A 25,494-nucleotide genomic window follows, 5' to 3' on the forward strand; every position below is an offset into this window, starting at 1 on the left:
CAGCCAGGCATGAGCAAAGCATTTTTAATAACTAGTCTTAGTACATGCTCATACTTGATCCTAAGTCTAGGAGATGAAGTAATACCTAAGGCATCTCTTAGAGAAGAGAGACGTCTTTCTTCATTTCTGCTAGTTATATTAGCATGCAGGTTATTTAATTATGGCTTTTTGATTGTCCCAAGCCGTGTTTTTAAAATACGTTTTTATTGATTTTGGAAAGAGAGGAAGGGAGAAGAGGGAGAGAAAGAAACACTGATGTGAGAAACATCTATCCATTGTCTCCTGCATGCCCCCTACTGGGGATTGAGTTCACAACCCTGGCATGTGCCCTGACTGGGAATCCAACCAGCGACCCTTTGGTGCAGGGGACAACGCTCAACCAACTGAGCTACACTGGCTAGGGCCCAAGCCATGTCCTTACGGCACAGGACCAGTGGTAAATACTGATTTTTCCAGAGAGTTTTGACAGTGAAGACAGCCAGCCTGGATAAATGGAGTTTTTAAAAGCTAAACAGGTGGCTTATTATTTGAAATGAATATTCCTTGCACAGATGTGTATCACTATATCAGTACTCTTATTCTCTAAAGACTTCAAACTACCAATGTGGATCACTTAGGTCAAATTTGGAAGTAACTTTTGTGGATTATAGAGTTATTTTGCCTTAATGTATAACATAATTGCTAGTATTAGATTTTCTTGGTTCTTATAATTCTGTCTTAATTACAACTCCGGTGGAAGTCTATAAATGACTAAATAAGATTATATTTAAGAAAAGCAGCTCTAAGAACACAGTGAATTATAAGGATATTAAATATATACTTGGAGCTGGCAAGTCTAAAAGGATTTAACTCTTATATTCCCTATAAGAATATGAATTCTCACATCAAGCATATAAGGTAGCTGGGATTTTTAACCCACTTCTGGTCAAACTCAAAGTTCAATCTCTTTTCACTCTATTTTATTGCCTCTCTGGGAATAGAAATTTAATTTCTAGCAATAAGGAAAGCTTAATTAAGAGGGTGAATTTTCATGCTAGCTTTCTTTGCCCCCTACTCTCTCAAAAACTAAATTTAATCCCAAGGTCTGTGGCTGGTTCAGATTGGAGCAAAATTTGTACAACTTTCCTCGTAGGAGTTTTCATATGTATTTTTTTCCTGATTAACGTCACTTATAAGAAGACTGGGTAGGAAAAGGGTGAAATCTCTGGTTTTGCACATCTCAGTTACGCTTGTAGTCCTCACTTTCTTGGCACACTCCCTCCAACGTTAGGTGCTGCTTTGGTCAGGCTGTTCCAATATTCCATGTTCTCCAGACCAGCCTGCAGGTACTGACTGACGTAGCGTAGAGCACACCTATAGTTACATTGGATTCACATAAACTCTCCAAAGAGGGAGAATTAAGCTTTTCTCTCTGTTCTGCTAACCCAGGGGTGGGCAAACTTTTTGACTCGAGGGCCGCAGTGGGTTCTTAAACTGGACCGGAGGGCCGGAACAAAAGCATGGATGGAGTGTTTGTGTGAACTAATATCAATTCAAAGTAAAGGAGCGGAGGGGAGAGCAAGAGAACCCTCTGCTCTTTCGGCTCTGCGGGCCGGATAGAACAGCCGAACGGGCCGGATCCGGCCTGCGGGCCGTCGTTTGCCCACGGCTGCTAACCCTATCTAAGTCTTGGTGCACAGAAACCACAGGACCACATGTAAGCAGTTTACAAATCAAGAGGAAAGAAGAGAAATGTGAAATGTTCAAATGATTACCCAATAGTTATAATAGCACCAGGGAATTAAATAAGAGGTATCACGAAGTTATGGTTACATACCAATCGAGTATATTACGTTTGAATTCAAAAGAACAATATTCTTTAAGTGAGCTTGAGAAAGTTCATGGAACTTTGAAGGATGGATAGGATTTGGTAAGTGAAGATGATGAAGAACATTCTAGGTAAGGTATGTGGATGGTAGAAACAGCATCAATAACAACAACGGTACATCATATAACAGATTTGAAGTTCGCAAAATACGTTGGCGGACATTGCCTCATCTCCTGAACAGGGTTTTCATGAGGCAAATCAGGTTCTGTGATGTCCTGGGAGCAGTGAGCATCAGGTGCCTTGGTGTGTCTGGTTTCAGATGGAGGCTACAGAGAGGGAAAATAGGAAGATGATTGAAAATTTAAACCCGAACGATTAGAGAACGGAAATTGAAAAGTATCCAGAAGGTTGGCATGGCAGGTGTGGAGCTGGGTGGGAGACTGATCCAGGGTACAATTAACAGTGACCTCTGACCAGCGAGCCTGAGAACGGTGTTTCCCCATGAGGTGGGAGCAAGGACTCCCTTAGCCTGGGTCCTTGGATTTAGGCTGGGAACTGTGACTGGGCCTCTGGGAGCCCCACACCCAGCACACTAGTAGCCTTGACGGAGTGCTCAGCACTGGGGGTCACACACGTCCGTGGGAGTGTGGCAGTAAGACTCCACCCACATCCGGAGGCAGTGGGGTTAACTTTATCCTCAGGGGTTGTGTGTTTTAAATACAAGAAAACAAACCTTAAATCCCAAGACCAGGGCTCAGATCAAAGTTCTGTTCCTTTTCAGTCATGTGTCCGAGGTCTTGAACAAGTCAACCTTTCTGTAACTTTGCAGTAATAATGCATCATTGAGCTGTTAAAAGGATTAAGTAGGATTATGTTCAGTGCTGTGTAAATTACAAAGGTTATAAAAATGCGAGGAGTTGTTATTGTTACTTAAATGCTAGTCTCGCAAGAATTACGGAAAGCTAGCATTTATGTTGTAAGGATTTTGAAAAATTTTTTAGACCTTTAATTTTCATTTGGGGAGATTGAGGAATGTGACAGGTGGAAGAAATGCTTGAACAAAACCCCGTAGCTCATTTTTGGCAGATTCTGGACTCCCAGCTGATGTTTTTGGTCCTTAAGTTGCCACTTCAATGGTCTCTTCATCCCATTGGGCTGCCTTTTCAGATCCTAGGGAATCTAAAAGCACAAAAGAATGTGAGCCCTAATCCGGTTTGGCTCAGTGGATAGAGTGTCGGACTGCGGAATCACGGGTCCCAGGTTCGATTCCGGTCAAGGGCATGTACCTTGGTTGCGGACACATACCCAGTGGGGAGTGTGCAGGAAGCAGCTGGTCGATGTTTCTCTCTCATTGATGTTTCTGACTCTCTATCCTTCTCCCTTCCTCTCTGTAAAAAATCAATAAAATATATATATATTAAAAAAAAGAATGTGAGAAATTATTGTCTGAGGACAGAACAAATTGAAGACTGCCCGTTTAGCCTTTGTAGTATTTGTAGTTATTACAAATCCTATAAAATAATGGTGAAAGTTTTATAAAGGGATAAACTTCAAAAAATAGATTCAAGTAGTAGTTTTTAGTAAAATTGAATTACAAGTCTTAATATACAGCATAAAGTTACGTGCAATTTGTGATCTTAAATGTGATGTGGTTTCAGTTTATTAAAGATTAGGAAATGACTGATGTTCACTTAAAGGTTTATCTTCCTTTAATTAATAAATGACCTGTATTCAAGAACTGCTTTACTTACATCCTAAACCCATCACAATCCTGGATTAGCAGCATGTTCTTTATAACGTTGATAAGTGGGAGTTTTCCAAAATGCAGTTTGTAACATAAAGGAGTCAGATAACTCAGAGGGTTTTATTTGGCCACATTCTTGTTTATGTTTGTTACAGCCTGAGTCATTGTTCCCACGTGTTTTCATCCTTCAGGGTATCTTCAAGAAGCCTATTTGTGGACCAAACAAGTTCTGACCATCATGGAGAAGTCTCTGGTCTTGCTCCGAGAGGTGACGGACGGCTCCCTCTATGAAGGGGTCGCGTACGGCAGCTACACCACTAGATCACTCTTCCAGTATATGTTCCTCGTTCAGAGGCACTTCGACATCAACCACTTTGGTCACCCGTGGCTGAAGCAACACTTTGCCTTTATGTACAGAACCATCCTGCCAGGTATAGTGAGGAATCACAAGTGGGTCAGCGTTAACTATTGTCATTTTTCCATGATGATTAAAATGGGCTAGAGAAATGTGGGGTTTGAGCCATATCGCAGTTAGAGGGATTAAAAAAAAAATCAAAATAGAATTCAACGTAAGAGTTACATAGCCAGAACATCTTGGGAGTTAACGGGAGGATTTATGATTAGGTATTGTAAAGCTTGGAGCATGACAGATCAAATAGAATGTGTAGCCGCCACAGAACTTTTATTTTTGTATGTGTAAACCATGCATACATGTACAAAATTCATTTTCATGACTCAAAACAGAATATAAACATTTATGATTACATGTTCATTTTCCTTTATATGTGACCCCTGATCGATCCTATTTTGGCTTTTAGTTCTTAATTTTTTCTTCCAAACTATATAGACATGATTCAAAATGAAATATTACACTTATGTATGTAAGTTGGGGCTTTAGTATTTTCTTTAAGTATTTTATTGACATAAATAGTATAAAATATAGGAATATAGCCAAAAAGTGAATTTGTATAAAACTAATCTCTTGTTGCTGTGTAGCTTAGTCTTCTAGGAGAACTGGCTCAAAAAAAAAGTTATATATGATTTAAGAACTGATTTATTTCTAAGAGAGCCTTGTAACTCTTATTTCTAAACAGGACTTAAAAAAAACTTAGGAGGTAGTTTTTCATCAAGATGGGTTCCCCTCCTCCTCCCTCCAGTGAAATGAAGTTTTCAGATGATGATTCTAGAATTACAGTAAAACATTCAGTATTTAAATCTTTTTGCTGTGGTTGTATACACATGGATTGGATAGAATCTCCATTATTGGGTTAGTTTTTCAAAAATAATACAGAGCAAAAGAACCATATTAAAATTTAGTTTAGACTTTACATTCAAAACTCTGTTTTATTGCTTATTCTTAGACATGCCAGAGCGACCTGTTTTATAGTTTATGTTGATAACCAAAGGCCTTTCATGGTCTCAGTGTTCTGTAATTTGAGCTGAGATCTAACAGCCATCCGCAGCAGGGCTGGGGTCTGCTGTGAGCTGGGTACGAAGCTGCTGCTTAAGCTGGAAAAGACAGCGTGAACACCTCTAAGAAGAGGATTCAAATATTTGTGTCCATTAACTCAACAAACCTTTCTTGAACACCTGTGTGGTGGGCAGGAGATTCAAAGAGGAATAAAACATATCATCTGCTTTCAAAAGATTCAGAAAATCACATTTCATAATAAGACTTATTTAGAAAAGCAATTACTAGACTGTTAGAAGCAAAAATATTAGCTGTAAATGACGGAAATACAGTCGTGGTGACATTTGGAAGGGATTCTGTGTTAAGTCAATCTGCTTCAACCTTTCTGTCTTTTCTCTCCAATGGCTATTCTAGTGGCTAGTGCTGTCTGACCCAGAGTTTTCGCCCTTCTTCTTCTTTTTTAAGAATGTCTGGAGCATATCCTGTCTTCCCTGCTTTTATTTTTCTGACCCATTTCAGTATGATATTTGCATTTCCTCTCTTTTCTTTAACGTCCAGCAATACACACTGGCAGGATCTCTGTGGGAATTAAGGTTTCTTCCTGTGGAAACTCAGTTTCTCCCCTACACCTTATAACCCCTGCTTGAGTGGAGGGCAAATTGAGGCATTTTTGTTACTGTTTTGGCGTAGGATGTGGGATGAGTTGGTAGGAGAGCTGTTGCTCATTTGAGGTCCAGGAACTCACCAGGCACAAGAGGATAGTGTGTGTATCTGTGCAAACATAACTGCTCATAGTATGGACCCTGGCAATCGAGGAAGGTGGGCATGTATGTCATTAGTGTGGCATTTTCATCACCAATGACAAGTTACCACATAACAAATACACACTTGCACACAAGATTTGTGGAAGACCTTAATTGGTCTGGGGTGGAGTGTGGGCATTGTGGTTTCATTTGTCATTTTTATCCAGGATACACACTTGATTCTAATTTGCAGGCAGGATTGAAAATCATTGTTTAGACCTTTATGGGCATATGCGGTTTTAAACTTACCTTAGTTCTGTAAAACTTCTTTCCCCAGGATTTCAGAGGACTGTGGCCATTGCAGACTCAAATTACAACTGGTTTTATGGTCCAGAAAGCCAGTTAGTGTTCCTGGATACGTTTGTCATGCGTAACGGCAGTGGTAACTGGCTGGCTGACCAAATCAGGAAGAACCGCGTGGTGGAAGGCCCAGGGACCCCCTCCAAAGGGCAGCGCTGGTGCACTCTCCACACGGAATTTCTCTGGTATGACACGTGGCGTGGGCTTGGGGAAGAGATTGTACCCAGGGGTACAGGTGTGCTGGTTTTTTGCCTTTAAAAAAAAACACACAAAAACTAATCTGAAGCACTTTATGCCACCTCAGCACTTGCAAATTCAATTCCTATTACAGTGTTTGAAACTCTGCTAGATACATTTCCTGACATTTAAATCTAATTACTGTTTGCAGTTTGATTTTCGTATGTTAGAGATGTCCTAGGCTCACACTGTTTTACAGATATGCTTGTTTTGATTTACATCATTTTTGAAACTGAATAAAGAAAAAACCTTTAACTAAATTTAGACTGGGTTATTCTGATAATCACACCCCCAAAAAGGTAGTAAAATGTTTTGTTTTGGTAAATGAAGCATTATAATCTGCTAATAGCAAAGCTGTTACTAAATTTTCAAAACTATTTAAAAGTGTTTGAGAGTTTCACTTTGATAATGAAAGAACCATGTAATATTTTTTTGCTTTAATCTTTTAAGCCAGAAAGAGAACCAGTGTCTCCTTTTTAAAGTCCTGCCAAATATATTACCAGCATCCAATAAATGAAGATAAAAATTACAGGGAACTAGTTGATAATTAATCTCTTATGTCTTTTCAAGCTTTTGACACTTGCATTCAACTCCAAAATAAGCTTCTGTGGTGTGATTGCTTCCCTTCATTATTTTTTAAATTTTAAACAATTAAGGGGAAAATAACACTAGGAAAGAGGTAACTGTCTCTAGTTTAACCAGCATTTTTAAAAACTGTATTCACGGGTGAACTAAATATATTACTATGCAACCATTCTTGACTCCTTTTAGGGGGATAAAGTAGTTATTTATTGTGTTTTCACTTCCCCATAAATAAGCACCCGAGAGAGTTCTATAACGCTGACTATAGGAGTCGGATTCATGCTAAGTCTGACTTGGTTCAAAACCTGCCTGATAGGAGTATGCCAACTGGCCAAAAACTGAAAGAAGGACAGAAAACGCAGCTTGTGTCTGGATTTGGTAAATCACAGAAGGAAGCCAACCTTATTACACCAGGCCTGAGGAGAGACACGTTTTCTGATGTTCTGAAACTGAGACTCGAGAACAACAGATGAAACAGCCACAAACACCAATGAGATGAACTCCTGCCATACACGATTGATTCACTGTAGAACAAAGTCTATGAGCTAATGACACAGGCCTGCCTTTCTGCCCTTGAGCAGGAAATTAAATGAACCTGTCAAGGCTATTCTTTCAAATCATCAAAAGCAAGCAGTCATGTTTATTATTGTTTTTGCGACCTTTCTGAATCAAAAACCTGTGTTCTTAATCACTTGGAAGTTTAATGTTAATTTTTTTATTACTTGATAATAAACACTTATCCTAAATAACAGGTCATTATTGTCCAATATGCATGACATCATCTGTAGATTAAAATAAAAGCTTTAGATCTGGGCTAAGCAGTGGTAGCCACAATTAGAAATCCTCAATATTAAATTTCCTGAATTTCATCTATTTATATTTTTAGGTGTAGTATTCACAGTAAATTGTATCTAATATGTGAAGTTCAACTCTATTTAAATTAAATTTTAGAGGGTAAAAAGTACTCTGCCAAACTTTAATAATACTATTTATTGTAGAAAAATATTTCATTGCAACTCAAGGCGTGTTAGGTTCTAGATCCAAACACAGGGTTCCCTAGAATAGGAGCCCCTCAAGCTAGAGGTTTGGGTGACGTGCTTAATTTTATGATCCATGAGCCCCAGTCATTTGGATGGCAGCTCTGACATGGTTAAGTGAAGAAGGTTCATATAGTCATTAGCAGCAGTAATCATTTCAGGCTCAAATCCAAGGATGGCATGTTGTAAAGATATTCTTCTCTCCTTTCATCAAGGGGGTTAGTTCCCCTGCACAGCGTGACCATCCACGGGTGTTCTCAGAAACATCCCTACTACGGTCTGCACTGCCAGCGCTCCGGGTAGCATCGGTGTGTTCCGATGTGTTATTTTCACTTCCACCAGAAAACCAATTGATTTTTTTAAATGAATTCTTTCAGGTATGATGCCAGCTTGAAATCTGTCCCTCCTCCAGATTTCGGCACCCCTACATTGCATTATTTTGAAGACTGGGGCGTTGTGACTTACGGAAGTGCACTGCCTGCGGAACTCAATAGGTCTTTTCTTTCCTTCAAGTCAGGAAAACTTGGGGGACGTGCAATATACGACATTGTCCACAGAAACAAATACAAAGATTGGATCAAAGGTTGGAGAAATTTTAATGCAGGGCATGAGCATCCTGATCAGAACTCATTTACTTTTGCTCCCAATGGCGTGCCTTTCGTGACCGAGGCGCTCTACGGGCCGAAGTACACCTTTTTCAACAACGTCTTGATGTTTTCCCCAGCTGTGTCCAAGAGCTGCTTTTCTCCCTGGGAAGGTCAGGTCACAGAAGACTGTTCATCAAAATGGTCTAAATATAAGCATGACCTGGCAGCTAGCTGCCAAGGGAGAGTGGTCGCAGCAGTGGAAAAAGATGGAGTGGTTTTCATTCGAGGAGAAGGTGTGGGAGCTTACAACCCCCAGCTCAGTCTGAAGAACTTTCAGAGGAATTTGATCCTCCTACATCCACAGCTTCTCCTCCTCGTGGATGAAGTCCATCTGGGAGAGGAGAGCCTCTTGGAGACGGCAACAAGCTTCTTCCACAATGTGGACCTCCCTTTCGAGGAGACAGTGGTGGATGGGGTCCATGGGGCTTTCATCAGGCAGCGAGATGGGCTCTATAAAATGTACTGGATGGATGATACTGGCTACAGCGAGAAAGCAACTTTTGCTTCAGTGACATACCCTCGGGGCTATCCCTACAATGGGACAAACTATGTGAATGTCACCATGCACCTCCGGAGCCCCATCACCAGGGCAGCTTACCTCTTCATCGGGCCATCCGTGGACGTTCAGAGCTTCAGCATCCACGGAGACCCTCAGCAGCTGGACGTGTTCGTAGCCACCAGGGAACACGCCTATGCGGTTTGCCTTTGGACAGGTGAGACCCCAGGACAGTCTGCCTTTGCACAGGTCATTGCCGATCGTCAGGAAATTCTGTTTGACCGGAGTTCAGCCATCAAGAGCACCGCTGTCCCTGAGGTGAAGGACTATGCTGCTATTGTGGAGCGAAACCTGCAGCATTTTAAGCCAGTGTTCCAGCTGCTGGAGAAGCAGATCCTGTCCCGCGTCCGCAACACGGCCAGCTTCAGGAAGACCGCCGAGCGCCTGCTGAGGTTTTCAGACAAGAGACAGACTGAGGAGGCCATCGACAGGATTTTTGCCATATCGCAGCAGCAGCAGCAGCAGCAACAGCAACGCAAGTCCAAGAAAAACCGAAGGGTAGGCAAACGCTATAAATTTGTGGATGCCGTCCCCGATATTTTTGCACAGATTGAAGTCAATGAAAAAAAGATTCGCCAGAAAGCCCAGATTCTGGCACAGAAAGAACAGCCCATAGATGAAGATGAAGAAATGAAAGACCTTTTAGATTTTGCAGATGTGACGTATGAGAAACACAAAAACGATGGCCTGATGAAAGGCCTGTTTGGACAGGCGCGGATGGTGACGACTATGCACAGCAAAGCCCCGTCCCTGTCCGCTTCTTACACCAGACTGTTCCTGATTCTGAACATTGTTATTTTCTTTGTCATGTTGGCAATGCAACTGACTTATTTCCAGAGGGCCCAGAGCCTACATGGCCAAAGGTGTCTGTATGCAGTCCTTCTGATAGATAGCTGTATTTTATTATGGTTGTACTCTTCTTGTTCCCAGTCACAGTGTTAGCACTGAAGCTGTCCATCACTCAGTCATTTGTGGTCACAAATCTATGCCAAAAAAAAAAAAAAATCGCCCCAGTTATTGGTTTTTTTTCTCAGATTCATTTTAACAAATTAAGGGGAAGATATCTTCACACAAAAGAGCAAGGACATGGAGAAATCAGAATTGAAGTAGGTAAAGAATTTGCCAAAGGACTAAAAGTAGTTTGGATGTCACATGATGTTTCTGGAAGTGTTTGGCTTGACTGATTTAGTGGTCCATATAATACTACTCTTAAACACAAAGTCTGGTTTTAAGTAATATTTAAGAAACAAAAAAGACTTAGAATTGAATTTTATTAATATTAACTTAATGCTATTAGCAGTCTTCAGATACTATTTTATGGAAAGACTGAAGCACACAATTCTGAGAAATACAGACTTTTTAAAAATGGTGTAGCCATGTTAAAAAATAAACGTTGCTAAGTCCTGGTATGGCGGTGCCATCTTCCTGGGAGCGTACGTAGTTCCTTAGTTAAGTGAATAACAGCACTTGTGTATTGAATTACTATTCAGATAACATGGTAAAATAATGGCAGAAAAATCATTAAAAAGTTAAGATATATTTCCAGTAGAATACATGTATGTATGAATGACTGTTTGCTTAATGATGTCCATTTGTGCACACATAACTGATTGCTTTTGTGCATCCATTGGTTATTCAGATAAGACAATTTCAGATAACTTGATTTCCTATTTTCTTTATATGGAAACTTGCTGTGGACCTAGTGACTAAACTTCAAAATAAAATATTTTATATCCTGAACTTTGATTTTAATACCAAAGAAGATGGGGAAGCTAAAATTTGGATATGATTCTTACGTTTTTTAATAGAAATTTTTCTTGAAATTTATTTTGTTTAATAAACATCATAATTGTGATTTTTCAATAGTATCCGTCTTCTTTGTTCCATTACCTTTAGCAGCAGTTTTGGAAACATTGAAGAGAAATGTTTATCTGGGCATGCATTAATTAAACTTATAAAGTAGTATTTGTATTGAAAGAAGCAATTTCTCTGCTTATTTGCCTTTCTGTTGTTTAAACATTTCAAACAAAAGCCAACTTCTGATACTTGAGTAATGCCGTACTTTTAAAAGCATAACGTTTTCTTACTTATTTGCAATCAAGTCCTCAGGAGGTTAACAACAGCACAGAGTACAGTACTGGAAACATATACCACAGTTTATACCTGGCATAAGAAAATTATATACTTAAAAGGAACTGAAGAGTAAATTAATTACCTTACATTCAGCATAGTTGACTCTTCTCCATTTCTCCCCTGAAAATACGTTTGGCTCACATTTTACATTAAGGTCACATTCACTGATTTGTACATCTGAAGTCATAATGGTGATCTTTTCCTTTTACGTCTCTTTTTTGTTCGTGGAAATACGAGTGTGTAACAGAAAACAAGGACACAGAGAAACTTTTATGAGCACCTTTTTTGCGGTTCTAATTTTGAACCACCTTACATAAATGAAACACACATTTGACTTTTAACTGTGCTTCACTCATTATACTTGGAATCTAGAACATGACTGATGGGGAAGTATTTTTTTTTCTTTCATGGAAAAGGCCTCCAGGGAGGATGTCATTACACACTGTTTAAAAGAATAATGTTTTCAAAAGAAGAATGCTTCCGTTTGTCCTGCATGGATGCTGTTACTGGGATTTAAACTTGCTTTATGTGACACATTCTCCGTTTACTTAACCCCATTCGACATTCCTCTCTCCTACTCTTTCTCATTCAAAACCATGAATTGTCTGAAATGATCAAAAGCAAATTTTGAAAAAAAAGGGGGGTGGGAATTGCCCTTGGAGGCTACCAAGCAAACCTGATCTGAGATCCAAACACTCAGGCCTACTTTCTAATCGAGATGAAAAGTGTAAGCAAGTGCCAAATCCAGCTTTCCTTTTGTTTTCATTAGTTTAAGGGCAGATGGTAAATTAGTTTGAAAGTAATTTTTTTAAATGTGCATCTTTAAAAACAAAATTAATGAGGGGGCCTTTTACCCTTCTACTAGACCTCATATCTACTTCACTTAACAAGCAATTTCCACAGGCAGTGACTTACGTGGGTGAGTGAAAAATAATGCTGAAACTAATCACTGCTCTTCAGAAAGGCATGTTTTATATCAGGGCTCGTGCATATTTGATTAAGACTAAGGAGCTCTTTGTATCTTCCAGAAAACCCAGCAATGTTAAATCTCCCTTGTAACTGAGTGATCAATTATGGAATCTGTTTCTGTGCTGCTCACTCTGAAAGGAGTGTTTGAAGTTCATGGGATAATCTGTGAGCTCTTGTTCAGGGCATTGGCAGGACTTTCAGTCCCAGCCTTAGAGAAAATTTGGGAATCATTAGCATACAGAGCTTGTCTGTGCAGCGGAAGGGACATATTCCCCTTTTGGTAACTGATTAAGTAATAAACAGCCGTGATGATCGATGAGATCTGTTATCTGCTGAAAGAACATTCTCTTAAGATCGTTGTCATAATGGACAATGAAGTCAGAAGGAAGACTTTATTCTGTGACTTTTTAATAATTAAAATTTATTGTATTGTCTAGAATATTGAATTAATCCACGATATTTGTCCTAACTTAGTAAAAGGACCCAATATCCTAAGGTTATTAGAAAATGGTTTTAACAGATTATGCTCACTGAATAATATGTTTTTAAAAGAAGAGTTTATCACTATTTTTAAAAATTATTTTATAGTTCACAAGCCACCCACAAAGGAATCTTAAATTTCTCCAAACTTTTAAGAGGGTTCAAGTTATGAAATATGCAGGAGTGGGTAAAAACAGATTAATAATATGCTAATCTTACCTAATAATATGCAAACATGTAAATTGACCATACCTCTGCTACACCCACAGCCAATCAGGAGTGAGCATGCAAATTAACCTGACAAAGCTGGTGGATTAATTTGCATATGCAGGAGCAGTCGGGAGGGGCGGGGCACCTGCTATGAGGGGGAGGGGGGACGGTGGAGGGAGCTACAGGAGCAGTGCTCCGGCCGGGAGGACTTGCAGGCTCCTGGGTGGCCGGGAGCAAAGCCAGGGGAAGGAAGGCCTATTCTTGCACGAATATCGTGCAACGGGCCTCTTGTTAAGTCTTAACAACAGATATAAACTAAGACAGGAAACTAGAGTATATGGTCATCTGTGTCAGAGATTAATTCAGGAAATAAAAGGGGCTAGGGAGGTGTGTGAAGGTCCAGCTTTAAGTTTAGTGCTAAAAAAGGAACCTGTGCTCTGATTGAGCCTCCAAAAACTGCAGATAAAGAAGCTGGGCTCAAGCAAGGGGCTAACCCAGGGGTGGGCAAACTTTTTGACTCGAGGGCCACAATGGGTTCTTAAACTGGACCGGAGGGCCAGAACAAAAGCATGGATGGAGTGTTTGTGTGAACTAATATAAATTCAAAGTAAAGGAGCGGAGGGGAGAGCAAGAGAACACTCAGCTCTTTCGGCTCCGCAGGCCGGATAGAACAGCCGAACGGGCCGGATCTGGCCCGCGGGCCGTAGTTTGCCCACGGCTGAACCTCTCTCCTGTTCCCTGCCCTGTGTTTATCCCTGTGCTTAGTTCATTTTCTGGGCAAAGCCCATTGACTTGATTCTCTCTTAAGTTCATGTTGCGAAGAGGTCAGTTTCTGCAGCTTATTTAGCTTATTGGCAAAGATGGCCTCTTTACCAGCCACATTTCAGCTAGATGTTTGCTTTATGCTACATAACTTCCACAAAATACTGACGAGTTTTCAGGAAATGACAGAGAAAGCATGCATTCCACTACATGGCCTAAGTATTTAATTTGGGGTCATTTAATGGACAGGTTTGAACACTGCTGAACAAGATGTCATCACAATGTGAAGAGTAGAAGCTGAAGTTGCATTATAACGTTCCTGTTATTTTTCTTGGCGTTGTAGTTTCCCTCCATGTTTTGAGGGTGTGTGTGTGTGTGTGTGTGTGTGTGTGTGTGTGTGTGTGTGTGTGGTTTTGTTTTGAAAAATCCTTGAGGTGGTGCTGATATGCTCCCATTTTCCATACACTCACTCTAAAGGATGGTTTCCTCCTAGTTGGAAATCAGTGCAAGCAGTGGGGAGCCATTGATGGGTTTTCTTTCTTTTTTTAGCTTTCATATTGAATTTATTGCCATGAAATTGGTTAATAAAATTATATAGCTTTCAGGTGTGCAATTCTATAATATGTCATCTGTATATTGTATTGTGTGTTCACCACCCCACGTCAAATCTCCTTGCATCACCATTTATCCCCCTATATCGTCTTCTACCTCCCCCACCCCCCCTTTCCATCTGGTAATCACCATACTGTTGTCTGTGTCTGTGAGTTTTTTGGCGTGTTTTTTTTTTCCTTTTCTTAATCCCTTAACCATTTTCACCCAGCCCCTCAATCTCCCTCCAACAGGATTTTCTTTTTGCTTTTTTCTTTTGTGTGTGTGTGTGTATGAAAGTTTATTTATTTATTTATTTATTTTTTAAATTGTTTGAAGTATTACAGATAGTAGTACATATGTATCCTTTTTTTTCCCCATTGACCTCCCCCCAGCCTCCCCTACCCACCAGTATATGCCTTTACCTGCCCCCCCCCCCAGTGTCTTGTATCCATTGGTTATGCTTATATGCATGCGTACAAGTCCTTCGGTTGATCTCTTACAGCACCCCCCCTCCCCACAACCTCCCCTGCCTTCCTGCTGTAGTTTGACAGTCTGTTCAATGCTTCTTTGCCTCTGTATCTATTTTCCCCCATTTCTTTCCTTTAAAAAATCTTGCCTCTGCAGACTAGAAATAAACATATAATAACAAAAAATGTTTGAGTCCCAATTTCAATGTCCAACAGTTCTGAGTCCCCGTTTCAATGTCAAACAGTTCCTTATGTGTACATGTCAGCAATGATATCTGGATGGTGGGCACATGGTGGCAATGCAGGTCCGACCCTCTCTGGTTTGGTCCTAGGCAACCTACTGCGACGCACAGCTGCTGACTGCTAGCGTGGCAAGGAGTTGTCAGCGTCTCCCATCTCTGGACTGTTTCTCCTCTTGTCTTCGTGGTTGGAGCAGACCTGTCAATTCCTCTCTGTTGCAGGAATCCACATGGTCTTGGAGTTGTTTTCTGAAAATATACAAACATATTCTCGACCAAAAGTTAATAAAGGAATCTTTTCTATATAATTGATTTGGGATCCTTTTTATTTTTGCCCAAATGATTTTCCTTTGTCTTATTTAGACACCATGTGTGTTTTTCATGGGTGTCTTGCTGTTAGCATTACAAATGAAAATTAATTTTGTAAAGTAAAAATTTTCTAGATGTAATTTACTTAAAAGGTATTTTTCCTTACATGATATTACCCTACTATCCCCCCTTTTTTGATTAATGGAGGCTTTTGTAAATTTTATAATGCAGTCTTGATAACTTTAAATTTTAATTTTTTGCACAAAAATATGACTGCTTTAGTTTCATTGCATGTTCAGGAATTTTACCATGAGATGAACTACCAATAGAAATTTTAGTTAACACTTTAGGAACAGCTTTTTGTCCAGTACAATTAAATGTTCTTGAATATTCACTTATTTCAATTAGCCTATTTAAATTAATCTGAAAACTTGATTATTATTTTACTGTCAAATTTAATATTCTATCAACAATCTTAGTTTACCCTGTAAATATTAATGGAAAGGATTATTTGCATTCTTGAGTAGGCCCTGAGCATTCCTGGTGCTAGGCTGGATTTAGATATAGGGCAGCTGCTGTCGGCCAAGTCTCTGTTACCTGGGTCCCAATCTGAGCTGGGCCAAGTCACTGTCTGTCACCTGTGTCCCGATCTGAGCTGGGCGTGGGAAGCAAAGCAGCCATGGGGGCAGGAGACCTCCCTCAGACGGGGTGAGGGTTCAGGCCCTTGCAAGGTTGGGGGGGGGGATGAGGGTCTGTGCCCCACCTCTGTTGATCCCCAAGGATTTTCTTTTTTAAATAATCAGATTTGAAATTTGCTTTAGCTTCGATATAGAGGGTAGATCCATTGGGGGAGAGATTAGGAGGCTATTTTGATCATCTAAGTAAGAGATAACCAGCTTCTTGACTAAGTCCAGAGGGGGAATATTGAAGGCCTAGCTCACAGGTGAAACACGTGACCAAAGGCATGTATATTTAGTGGGAGGATTGGTCAAAAGATGAGAAATCTAGGGACACCTAGGCCATATGTGTCTCTGAGTCCCATTTACCATAGAAGAACATGGTTGCCTGCCATGGCTCTGCCCCAATTCCCCGACTTTCTCTTAATAAACCTAGGACACTGTCCACATCTTCCTGCCATTTTTATTTTAAGCCCGTTTTTTTCAGCAGGAACTCCTCCTGGACTGGTGTGGCGGGAGTGCGGGGTGAATCCTGGAGGGTGGGGGGAAACAAGCCTGGAAAGGTAGAGAAGGGGCTGGAGGGGAGCCCTCCTTTATCCCCTCCACTTTGTTTTTCAGAACTAGTGCCAATGGTCTGAGCATTGGGGTTAACCAGGCAATTGGAGTAACTCCAAATGGGTAAAGATGCAACTCTGCCTCCAAATCTCTAGAAATGAGCTGTTGGGAAGCCTTTGTCATGGGAGGATCATAAGATTTCAGTGGTGAATCCCAAAGGAAACCCTCGTGATTGGGATGGGCCTTCGAGGCTTTGGTTTAAAGGAGAATTTCTTCAAACGAACAGCTTCTAAAAACATTTCAGTCAGACAGAACTTTCCAAATTAAACAATGAAAAGTGATTTTAGTATATATTTAGGAATTATTTTCTGGACACATCTTCAGTGGTTTAGGCACCTTCATTTTTTTACAAAGAAATAGTGAAAAAGGACACCTTTGTGTGTGAGGGAAACATCTAGTCAGTTTTCCAGCCTTTGTTGGTTACCACTGTTTTATTTTGTCCAGGATAAGACACAGCCGGTACAATAAAAGTAAGTCCCATTTACTGACTTCCGGTACAGATCATCTTGATTTCTTAGCTCCTTCACCCTGCTCGCTAAGGAATTTGTTTTACTGACAGAGGGCTGGATCTGTTATTTATTAGAGTTCTGAGGAGAAATTCTTGGAGCACTCCATGTATTGTATCTGTTCTTGACACAAAAAGGACTGAAGAAAGGAAAATGTGATTATTTTGAAAGGTGAATTCACAGGACTTTTAAAATCAAAGCTGAAATATAAACTGCAATTACATATTAAAACATCACTCTTGAGAAGGTGCTGTTAACGCATGAGCTTACTTTCTTCATTTCTTGATCAAAGAATAAAGTTCCTGCCCAGCCAGTGGAGCTCAGTGGTTGAGCATTGACCTAGGAACTGGGAGGTCATAGTTTAATTCCTGGTCAGGGCGTATCCCCAGTAGGGGGCGTGCAGGAGGCAGCTGATGGATTCTCTCTCAATCATTGATGTTTCTTTTTTTTTTTTTTTTAGTTTAATGTATTTTAATAGCAAACTTACAGGAACAGCACAGAAGACAGACAACATTAAAAACATGTACTTGCATGTAGGACAACTAAGTTAGAAAAGTATAGTGAATGGATGGAATCTGCTGTATGATAAAAATGCTACAAACACCATTTAGTTGCCATCAATAAGAAATTTACTTGTTTTAAAAAAATCCAAATGCTGGCATTGTCCAGAAAAATTTAACAGGTTTATTTATATTGTTATAAAGTTGAACTGCTGAAACTTGTTCACTGAAACATCTGACTTGCATTAATGCTTTATGTCCCCGCATTTATATTAAAAAAAATTCACACACAAATGAAAATGGAAAAACTGCCAATACCTGATTTCTGACCCCTATTTTCAACTTGCAATCATATACTTAGGTACCTTTTGACCCCATGGAAAAAAAACTTAACGTTCCGAACTACCAATAACAGGAAGAAGAGAAATTTTTTAAAAGAATGAAATGTTTTGCATCATAGTGGATTCTTAAGCACGTTCTCCACGTATGCGGCGTGCTAGCTGGATGTCTTTGGGCATAATTGTTACACGTTTGGCATGGAGAGCACGCAGGTTGGTGTCTTCAGAAAGGCCAACCAGGTAGGCCTCCTGCCTCCTGCAAAGCACCAATCGCTGCACGTTGGAAGTGCAGGTCTGTTTTGAAGTCCTGAGCAATTTCGCGCACCAGACGCTGGAAGGGAAGTTTGCGAATCAGAAGTTCAGTGGACTTCTGATAACTTCTAATTTCACGAAGTGCCACAGTACCGGCCTGTAACGATGAGGTTTCTTCACCCCTCCAGTGGAGGGCGCACTCTTTCCAGAGGCTTTGGTAGCCAGCTGCTTCCTCGGGGCTTTGCCCCCGTTGATTCGCGGGCAGTCTGCTCGGTAGGAGCCATGGTACAGAGACCTCTTTACTTACCCCCTTCTCCTTCCGCTGGAGCTCGGCGAGCTGGAGGCGGCGCAGGCGTTGGAGAGCGACGGCGGCTGCGAACACAATTCTCATTGATATTTCTATCTCTTTCTCTCCCTCTCTGATATCAATAAAATATATATATATAATTTTAAAAAGAATAAAGTTTCTGCTCCACTTTAAAAATAAATAAACAAACAAATAAATAAAACATCACTATTACTGAATACTGCCCTAGGGTAGCTCACACTTAGGCAACATGAGTATCGCTGCTCCATCTGCCTTCCCCAATAGGGCAGAGAGGAGAGATTGTGTCTCTTGCTTATTACATGTACTTGGTTCTCACACAGCGCCTGGCACACGCATGGTATACAAAAATTACTTGACCATTGGCAGCAAGTAAATAGAACACAGAAGTCTGTGGTCCCAGAAGACCTTACGTATAAAGATCCAGCTCTCACAATGCGCTAACATCACCAACCTCCCACATAGCTGTGAACTTTGGCCCTGAGAGATGCTCCAGCTGGGTCCTGGCGCTGTTTCCACTTTGTCACCTTCGGGTGGTGGAGAACTTAAAATCCAGTCTCCGAGACAGGATACATCAGAAAGGCAGATGTGAACCAGGTACACCTGCAGTTGCTGGATGCTGTTACACACGTGGTGGTGGTCCCAAGTGGGATGGGAAGGCCAGATGCCAAAGCACAACTTAAAATAACACACCATTTGTGTGGGATGTTGTAAACCACAGTCACCAACAGATTGCGGCTAAGCTTCAGCAATTGCCTGTGAGAATGCCTTTTGAATTCACAACATTGTGCAATCCAAGCAAGGCCTCGTCGGCACAGCTGTCTTCCTGGAGAACGTAGGACAGTGTGGTGTGGGTGCAGGGGATGTGGGTGGGCAGTGTGGCTGGGAGGATTGGTTATTCAGCTGGCTTTGCAACCACACCTCCACGTGTGGAGAATCACACCCTGGCACCTCGGGTACACTGGACTTCATGAAGAAGACTCTGGCAAGGTGAGTAGCTCATATAATTTTACTGCATGTTTACCCTACTTCTAAACTGAGTTTCTGTGTTGCTTAGTGGATGTGTTAAGAGCCTTGTAGACGATGAGAGCACCTTCGTGAATTCGTTGCTAAGGAGAGGTCATTTTTATTTAATAAAGTAATTAGGATGCCAGAGGAAGAAGTGAGGAATGAGAGTATTTGACAATTCTGTAAAATAAGTTTTGTTTTAAAAATAAGATATAAAGAGCCCTCCTGCTAGGCTTATTTTATAAAATGTGCTGAAGTTCATGAAAATACTGCTCAGTCCATATTTACAGCATTAGTACATTAAAGCATACTGCATAGCAATGGATAATAGTAGCTGGTAGATCGTCCCTTTCCCCAACTGATGGGCGGAGTATGATGTAACTGGCGTCTGCCGCTGGGACATGCCCAAGACATTGAACCACCAATCAGCACGTGCTGAGTGCCCTGGGGCCCCACCCCTTCCTGTTCCTCCCCTCAAAAGGTATGTTCACTGCTGCTCGTGTTGCTGTCTCCCCAGTCTGTGAGGCAGTCTGGCTAGGTCCTTCTGCTCCTCCTCCTCCTCCTCCAATACTGGTTTTTCTACCCTCCTCTGTAATGAATCTCGCTCGTTAGTGTGGAATAAACTTCCACTTTAACATGCCTTGGTCTCCGACTCCCATTTCCTGTGCCTCAAACCTTACAGTAGCCATTTTACGGGGGCTTATAGATTTTAAGAACTTTGCACACATCTGCACACCGATTCTGTCAGGAAGATGCTATCTACATCCTCATCTTATCAATTAGGAAGCTAGGGTCAGAGTGGGTAAGAAATGTGACCAGAAACAGCCAGCAATTATTATGGGCTATTGCATGAAGCTAAAAAAAACCCCAATGTTTTAATATTTGTTTATAATTATTTAGAATTTTCAATACACCACATTATAATCATTTAAACTATTGATGAAGTTATGAGCATAATTATTAAGAAACTATTAATTTCACTACAATGTCCTATCTTTAATCTTACGAAACTGAAAAGAGCAAGAAATTTTTTTTTTGCTGAAGTAGACTTTTTAAAAAAGCTAAAAGGACATCTCCTTATATAGAAACTGCACCTTTTTGTCACAGTTTAGAACCTGCAGCATGGCTTACAGGGAGCATAAGGTCTGCACCATCCGTGCAAAGTCAGAAGCCTGCTTTCTGTTTCTAGTCTCATCTTCCACCCAACTTTGATTATTTCATTATAGAAGAGCTTCATACACATAAAAGCAAATTACTTACCAATTTCTTCATATCCATCTCTTAATTTAGTGTTGTTCTCTGGACTTTGCCTTTAGTCATAAATGCTTGTGGTTTCTCAGGTAGTTGAGATGAATGAAGTCATTGTAAAACTATCATGCTTTCAATTGTCCGGCTAATACTTCATATAAAATAAGCCTACTTTATCACCTTCTCTTAAAGACAAACATTTGGCTGCAATAATTATTAGCAGCTGTGGAGATACAAAAGTGGCTAGAAAGTATTTCAAAATTAATGCGTCTTTCAATCATTTGTCAATCACATTGCTTTTTTAAACCCAGCATTGTATGGAAGGGATAAAATGGACCCGTGGTTTTGTTTTGTTTTCTGTTTGGGCAGATTTTTAAAATTCTTTGTTTTTCACTTTTGACTGAATTACATCATTTTTTGCTTGAGTGTTTGTATTTTTTGAGATCATGTCTATTCTTTCCAGAACTAGAACTGTACCTAGCATATTACAGAATGGCAGAGTTGAAAGAGCCCCTGAAGATGATCTAGCCCACCCCTCCCACTTACAGTTGAGGACACACCTTGCTTGGCATTTCTTCACTTAGGGCAGGTGAGGGTATTGCCTAAATCGATTGTGCTTGCTCTGCTTGACTTTTGCACTTCCAGATGGACCCACCCTAGGTTGGGGAATAAACAAATAGGGGTGAAAATAAGTATGATGCCATCAATCTGGCTGTTAGATTGTTCTTTACCAAACTATTGTCAAGTAAGTTATAGATTTAAATGTTAACTTATTTCCTTGGACAACAGTAGATGCTATTTTGTTTACTAAACATCTGATTCTTTCTTTGGTTCCCAATTAGGTGAACAAGAAAGTCAAGTGTCAACAGCCCAAAGAGCCTATTGTGGTGGTGAATTAGCGCCCCCTAGCACATTTCACCGCTGTTTTAAAAAATCTTTTATAAAATATAAATGTGAAACAAAAACGTTCTAAATATTGTGCTTGGTTCTTCATACTATCTCATTTTAATTCTCCAAAACAATTGTAAGACACCTGTTGAAACAGTTTTGAAAGGAGATAAAGCTAATATGCGATGTGGTAAGGGCTATTTCAGGTGTGAGAAGAGAGTTGTGACAGGGAGTGACTGACTTTGTAGAGGAATGCAATGATGAACAAGTCCCACACTCTAGGAGCTCTCAGATAGCTGGGTAAACACAGCTCTGGAAAGGAATGTTGCACGTTAATAACAATTGCTGCGTTTTTATTTGTTGAATGATGTGGGAGCAATGAAACAGAACCACTAACTCTGCCTGTAGGCTTTGAAGGTGGCTTCAGTGAAGAGATGACTAAGAATTAAAGGAGGAGAGTCGTTTTCCGAGGGAAGAACAGAGAAATGTCATTTAAGGCAGTGATAAGAGCAAGTGAGAAGGCATAGAATTGAGGAAGACCATAATATGTAAGTTCAGGTACCAGTAAGGGGGTCAGTGTTGTTGGAAACTGGGGTGCACAGGATGGAGTGGCACTGAGATGGATAGAAGACTAGGAAGAGCTTCTGTGCTAACTTAGGGAGTATGGAACTTGTCCTCTTGACAGCTGGGAGCATTGGGGGTTTTCAACTGGAAAATAATGCAATTAAATTTCTTTCTTTTCCTACCTTGTAAGTTAAGAAATATAACCTATAGTCAGAAAACTACTAAAACAAATATACTGTACAAAGCATAATTATAAAACAAACACTTCCATAACCCTCACCCTGGTATAAAAAAAATAGCATTGTGAATATCCTGCTTGTCCTCCCTACCCCTACCATAATCCCATTCAAGCCCACTGTCCTTGTGATTCTTCCTCACTATTTTGCTTTCCTTTATAATTTTACTAGAGGCCTGATGCATGAAAATTCATGCAAGAGTAGGCCTTCCTTCCCCCGGCTGCTGGCACCGGCTTCCCTCCAGCTGCCAGCAGGTACCCAGGACCTGGGCTTCACTCCTGCCCCAGCTTTGTCCGGAAGGATGTCTGGAATGATGTCTGGTCTAATTAGCATATTACCCTTTTATTATTATAGATTACTTATGTATACATCCTCAGAAAATAAAGTTTAGTTTTGACTATTTCTGAACTTTTTACAAATAGAATCATACTGAATATATTCTTTGTGTTTGATTTCTATTACTCAACATTGTTTTTAAGACTTATCCTTGTTATTGCTTGTTGCTGTAGCAGCATTTATTTATTTTCATTGCTGTATATTATTTTCTTGTTTGAATATCTCACAGTTTGTCTTGGCTGCTGCTGTTGGATATTTGTTCTTTGATTAAAAAAATAGCTCTTGCCTAATGCAAACAATATTGCTCTGAGCTTTTATACCCTGTATCCTCTTCACACACACCTAACAGTTTGTAGAGCACATTCAGATTCCTTTTTCAGGAAGTTAACTGTGATACTAAGGGACTGGTCCACTTTCAATGAGGATGGAGAGAGAGGTCCCATCTGAGAGACAGTCCTGAGACAGAATGGAGTTCACAAGAGTGGCACCCACAGGTGACCCTGACTTTTCTAATTTGAAAGACTGATATCCTCAACTGACTTTAAAAATCTTGAGGAGAAATAAGTTTTAGGGAGAAATGAGTTCTATTTTGGGTTTGAGGTGACTGCTGAACACACAAGTGGAAATATGGGCTATCAGGGGTCCTCAAACATTTTAAACAGGGGGCCAGTTCACTGTCCCTCAGACCGTTAGAGGGCCGGACTATAGTTTAAAAAAACAACTATGAACAAATTCCTATGCGCACTGCAGGCCCGGGACGAGTCGGCTGCTAAGCAGGACAGGCAGCGGCACCCGGCGGGCTGGATAAATGTCCTCGGCGGGCCGCATGTGGCCCGTGGGCCGTAGTTTGAGGACGCCTGGATAGTCAGAAATGCCTATCTAGAACTTAGGAAATGGAGGAGCTGGAGATGAAGATTTGGAACTAGTAGCGTACAGTTGATTGTCAAAACCATGGGAAAGGAGATAACAATAATCGACAATACTTTTTGAGCATTTATTATGAGCCAGGCACTATTCTAAAAATGGTACATGTATCACCTCATTTCATCTTCAACAACCTAATGAGGCAGGTACTATTGTCCTTTAAACGTGAGAGAATTGAGGCCCAGAAAGGTCACTTAGCTCGCTCGAGGTCACACACGTAGTCAGGGGTGATGCCAAAATGAGATTATTTAGGAAGTGTATGTGGAAAGGATTGAACTTTAGTGAGCATCAGTATTCATGGTTGGGAGGAGGAGGAGCCTGAGAAGGAGACTTAGATGAATAGTTATTGAGTTAGGAGGAGAGCCAGAGAGTGTCATTAATAGCCAAATTCAAATTAACTTAATAAGGTAAGTACTGCAGGTGTCTGGCACTGCTGTCGGAGGTCAAATGCCAAAGCAGAGTCACAGAGAGTCAAGCTCTGAGACAAGGTGTCCACAAACCCTATTCAGGCTCGGTTCATTGCTTCCTAGATTCCTCTTTAAGAAATCTAATAAAATATAGAAAAAGAATGATTTCCCTTTGGTTACTGTTTACAGCTAAAGTAAGAAGAAAAATCCCTTCCTGAGGCACTTCAGTTGTGTGGGTCTGGGAAGCTGGTGGAGAAATGGGGAAGGTGGTGGGGAAGGTGAGCGCCCCATATCAGACTCCGCTGAGTAAGCAAGCTGAGCCGGGCAGGGAGGAGGGCAGGAGGAATTGTGGGGGAGTCCCTGGTCTGCCAAGGCCTGCAGCTCTACCACCCCCTGCTGTGACTCTGATGACAGTGGGTAGCAGTGGGTGTCCAGGTGGCCCTCCAGCTGTACCCGAAATCGCCCCATGGCCCTATCTTCTCCCTGGTGTTGCCTTGTTTCTCTCTAGATAGACTTAACTACTGTTTGTCACAAGGTTGGCATTTGAAATGTCATGGGATAGCCGAAACCGGTTTGGCTCAGTGGATAGAGCGTCGGCCTGCGGACTGAAAGGTCCCGGGTTCGATTCCGGTCAAGGGCATGTACCTTGGTTGCGGCACATCCTCAGTGGGAGGTGTGCAGGAGGCAGCTGATCGATGTTTCTCTCTCATCGATGTTTCTAGCTCTCTATCCCTCTCCCTTCCTCTCTGTGAAATATCAATAAAATATATTAAAAAAAAAAAAAAGGTCTATCCTTATAAAAAAAAAAAAAAAAGAAATGTCATGGGATTGCCATTTAACAAATGACACTCCTGTGCCAAAGAAAAGATCTGATCCTTCCTTCTTTCTGTTTACATTTCCATAGGAAGAACTTTTATAAATGTTCAAAAGTCTTAACATAATAATAGGTTCCAGATTTTACAATACATCACATAACTAAACGATATATCTACAAATTATAACATGCAGAACCGTATTCTTTTTTTTATCCTCACTCAAGGATATTTTTTTATTAATTTTTAGAGAGAGGAAGGAAGAGAAAGAAGAGAGAGAAATATCTGTGTGAGAACAAAACATTGATTAGTTGCCTCCCCTATGAATCCTGACCTGGGATTGAACCCACAAACCTTTTGGTGTATGGGATGATCCTCCAACCAACTAAGCCGCTGGCCCAGAAGAGTGTTCTTTAAGCTTAAGAGCGTCACACTTTCTAAATTTACTTGTTAAGTTTGGCATTTAAAGTTGTATCTTGGCCTGGTCACCTGCACACCCGCTGGGTAATTCAGTTGGTTAGAGCATTGTCCCAATACAACCAAGGTTGTGGGTTCGATCCCTGGTCAAAGCATA

General features: G+C 40.7%; 1 protein-coding gene and 1 pseudogene across 4 annotated transcripts in view; one reads left to right on the plus strand and one right to left on the minus strand.

Annotated features, from left to right (window-relative positions):
• DSE (dermatan sulfate epimerase) overlaps positions 1 to 10,984 on the plus strand; it is a 55,457-nt gene extending 44,473 nt beyond the window's left edge. For all 3 annotated transcript variants that reach the window (XM_080663771.1, XM_080663772.1, XM_080663773.1), the window contains 3 exons: positions 3,743 to 3,982; positions 6,043 to 6,250; positions 8,299 to 10,984. In XM_080663771.1, coding sequence (XP_080519897.1) covers positions 3,743 to 3,982; positions 6,043 to 6,250; positions 8,299 to 10,066 — 2,216 coding nt within the window. In that variant the 3' untranslated portion in view covers positions 10,067 to 10,984. The remainder of the gene's footprint in view (positions 1 to 3,742; positions 3,983 to 6,042; positions 6,251 to 8,298) is intronic.
• Positions 10,985 to 18,049: 7,065 nt separating this feature from the next.
• Positions 18,050 to 18,456, minus strand: LOC308246195 (histone H3.3A-like; annotated as a pseudogene). Its single transcript has one exon. The product of its transcript is annotated as a histone H3.3A-like (transcript).
• Between the last annotated feature and the right edge of the window lie 7,038 nt (positions 18,457 to 25,494).

Source organism: Plecotus auritus (genome assembly GCF_963455305.1).
Source record: "Plecotus auritus genome assembly, chromosome: 4".
NCBI lineage: Eukaryota > Metazoa > Chordata > Mammalia > Chiroptera > Vespertilionidae > Plecotus > Plecotus auritus.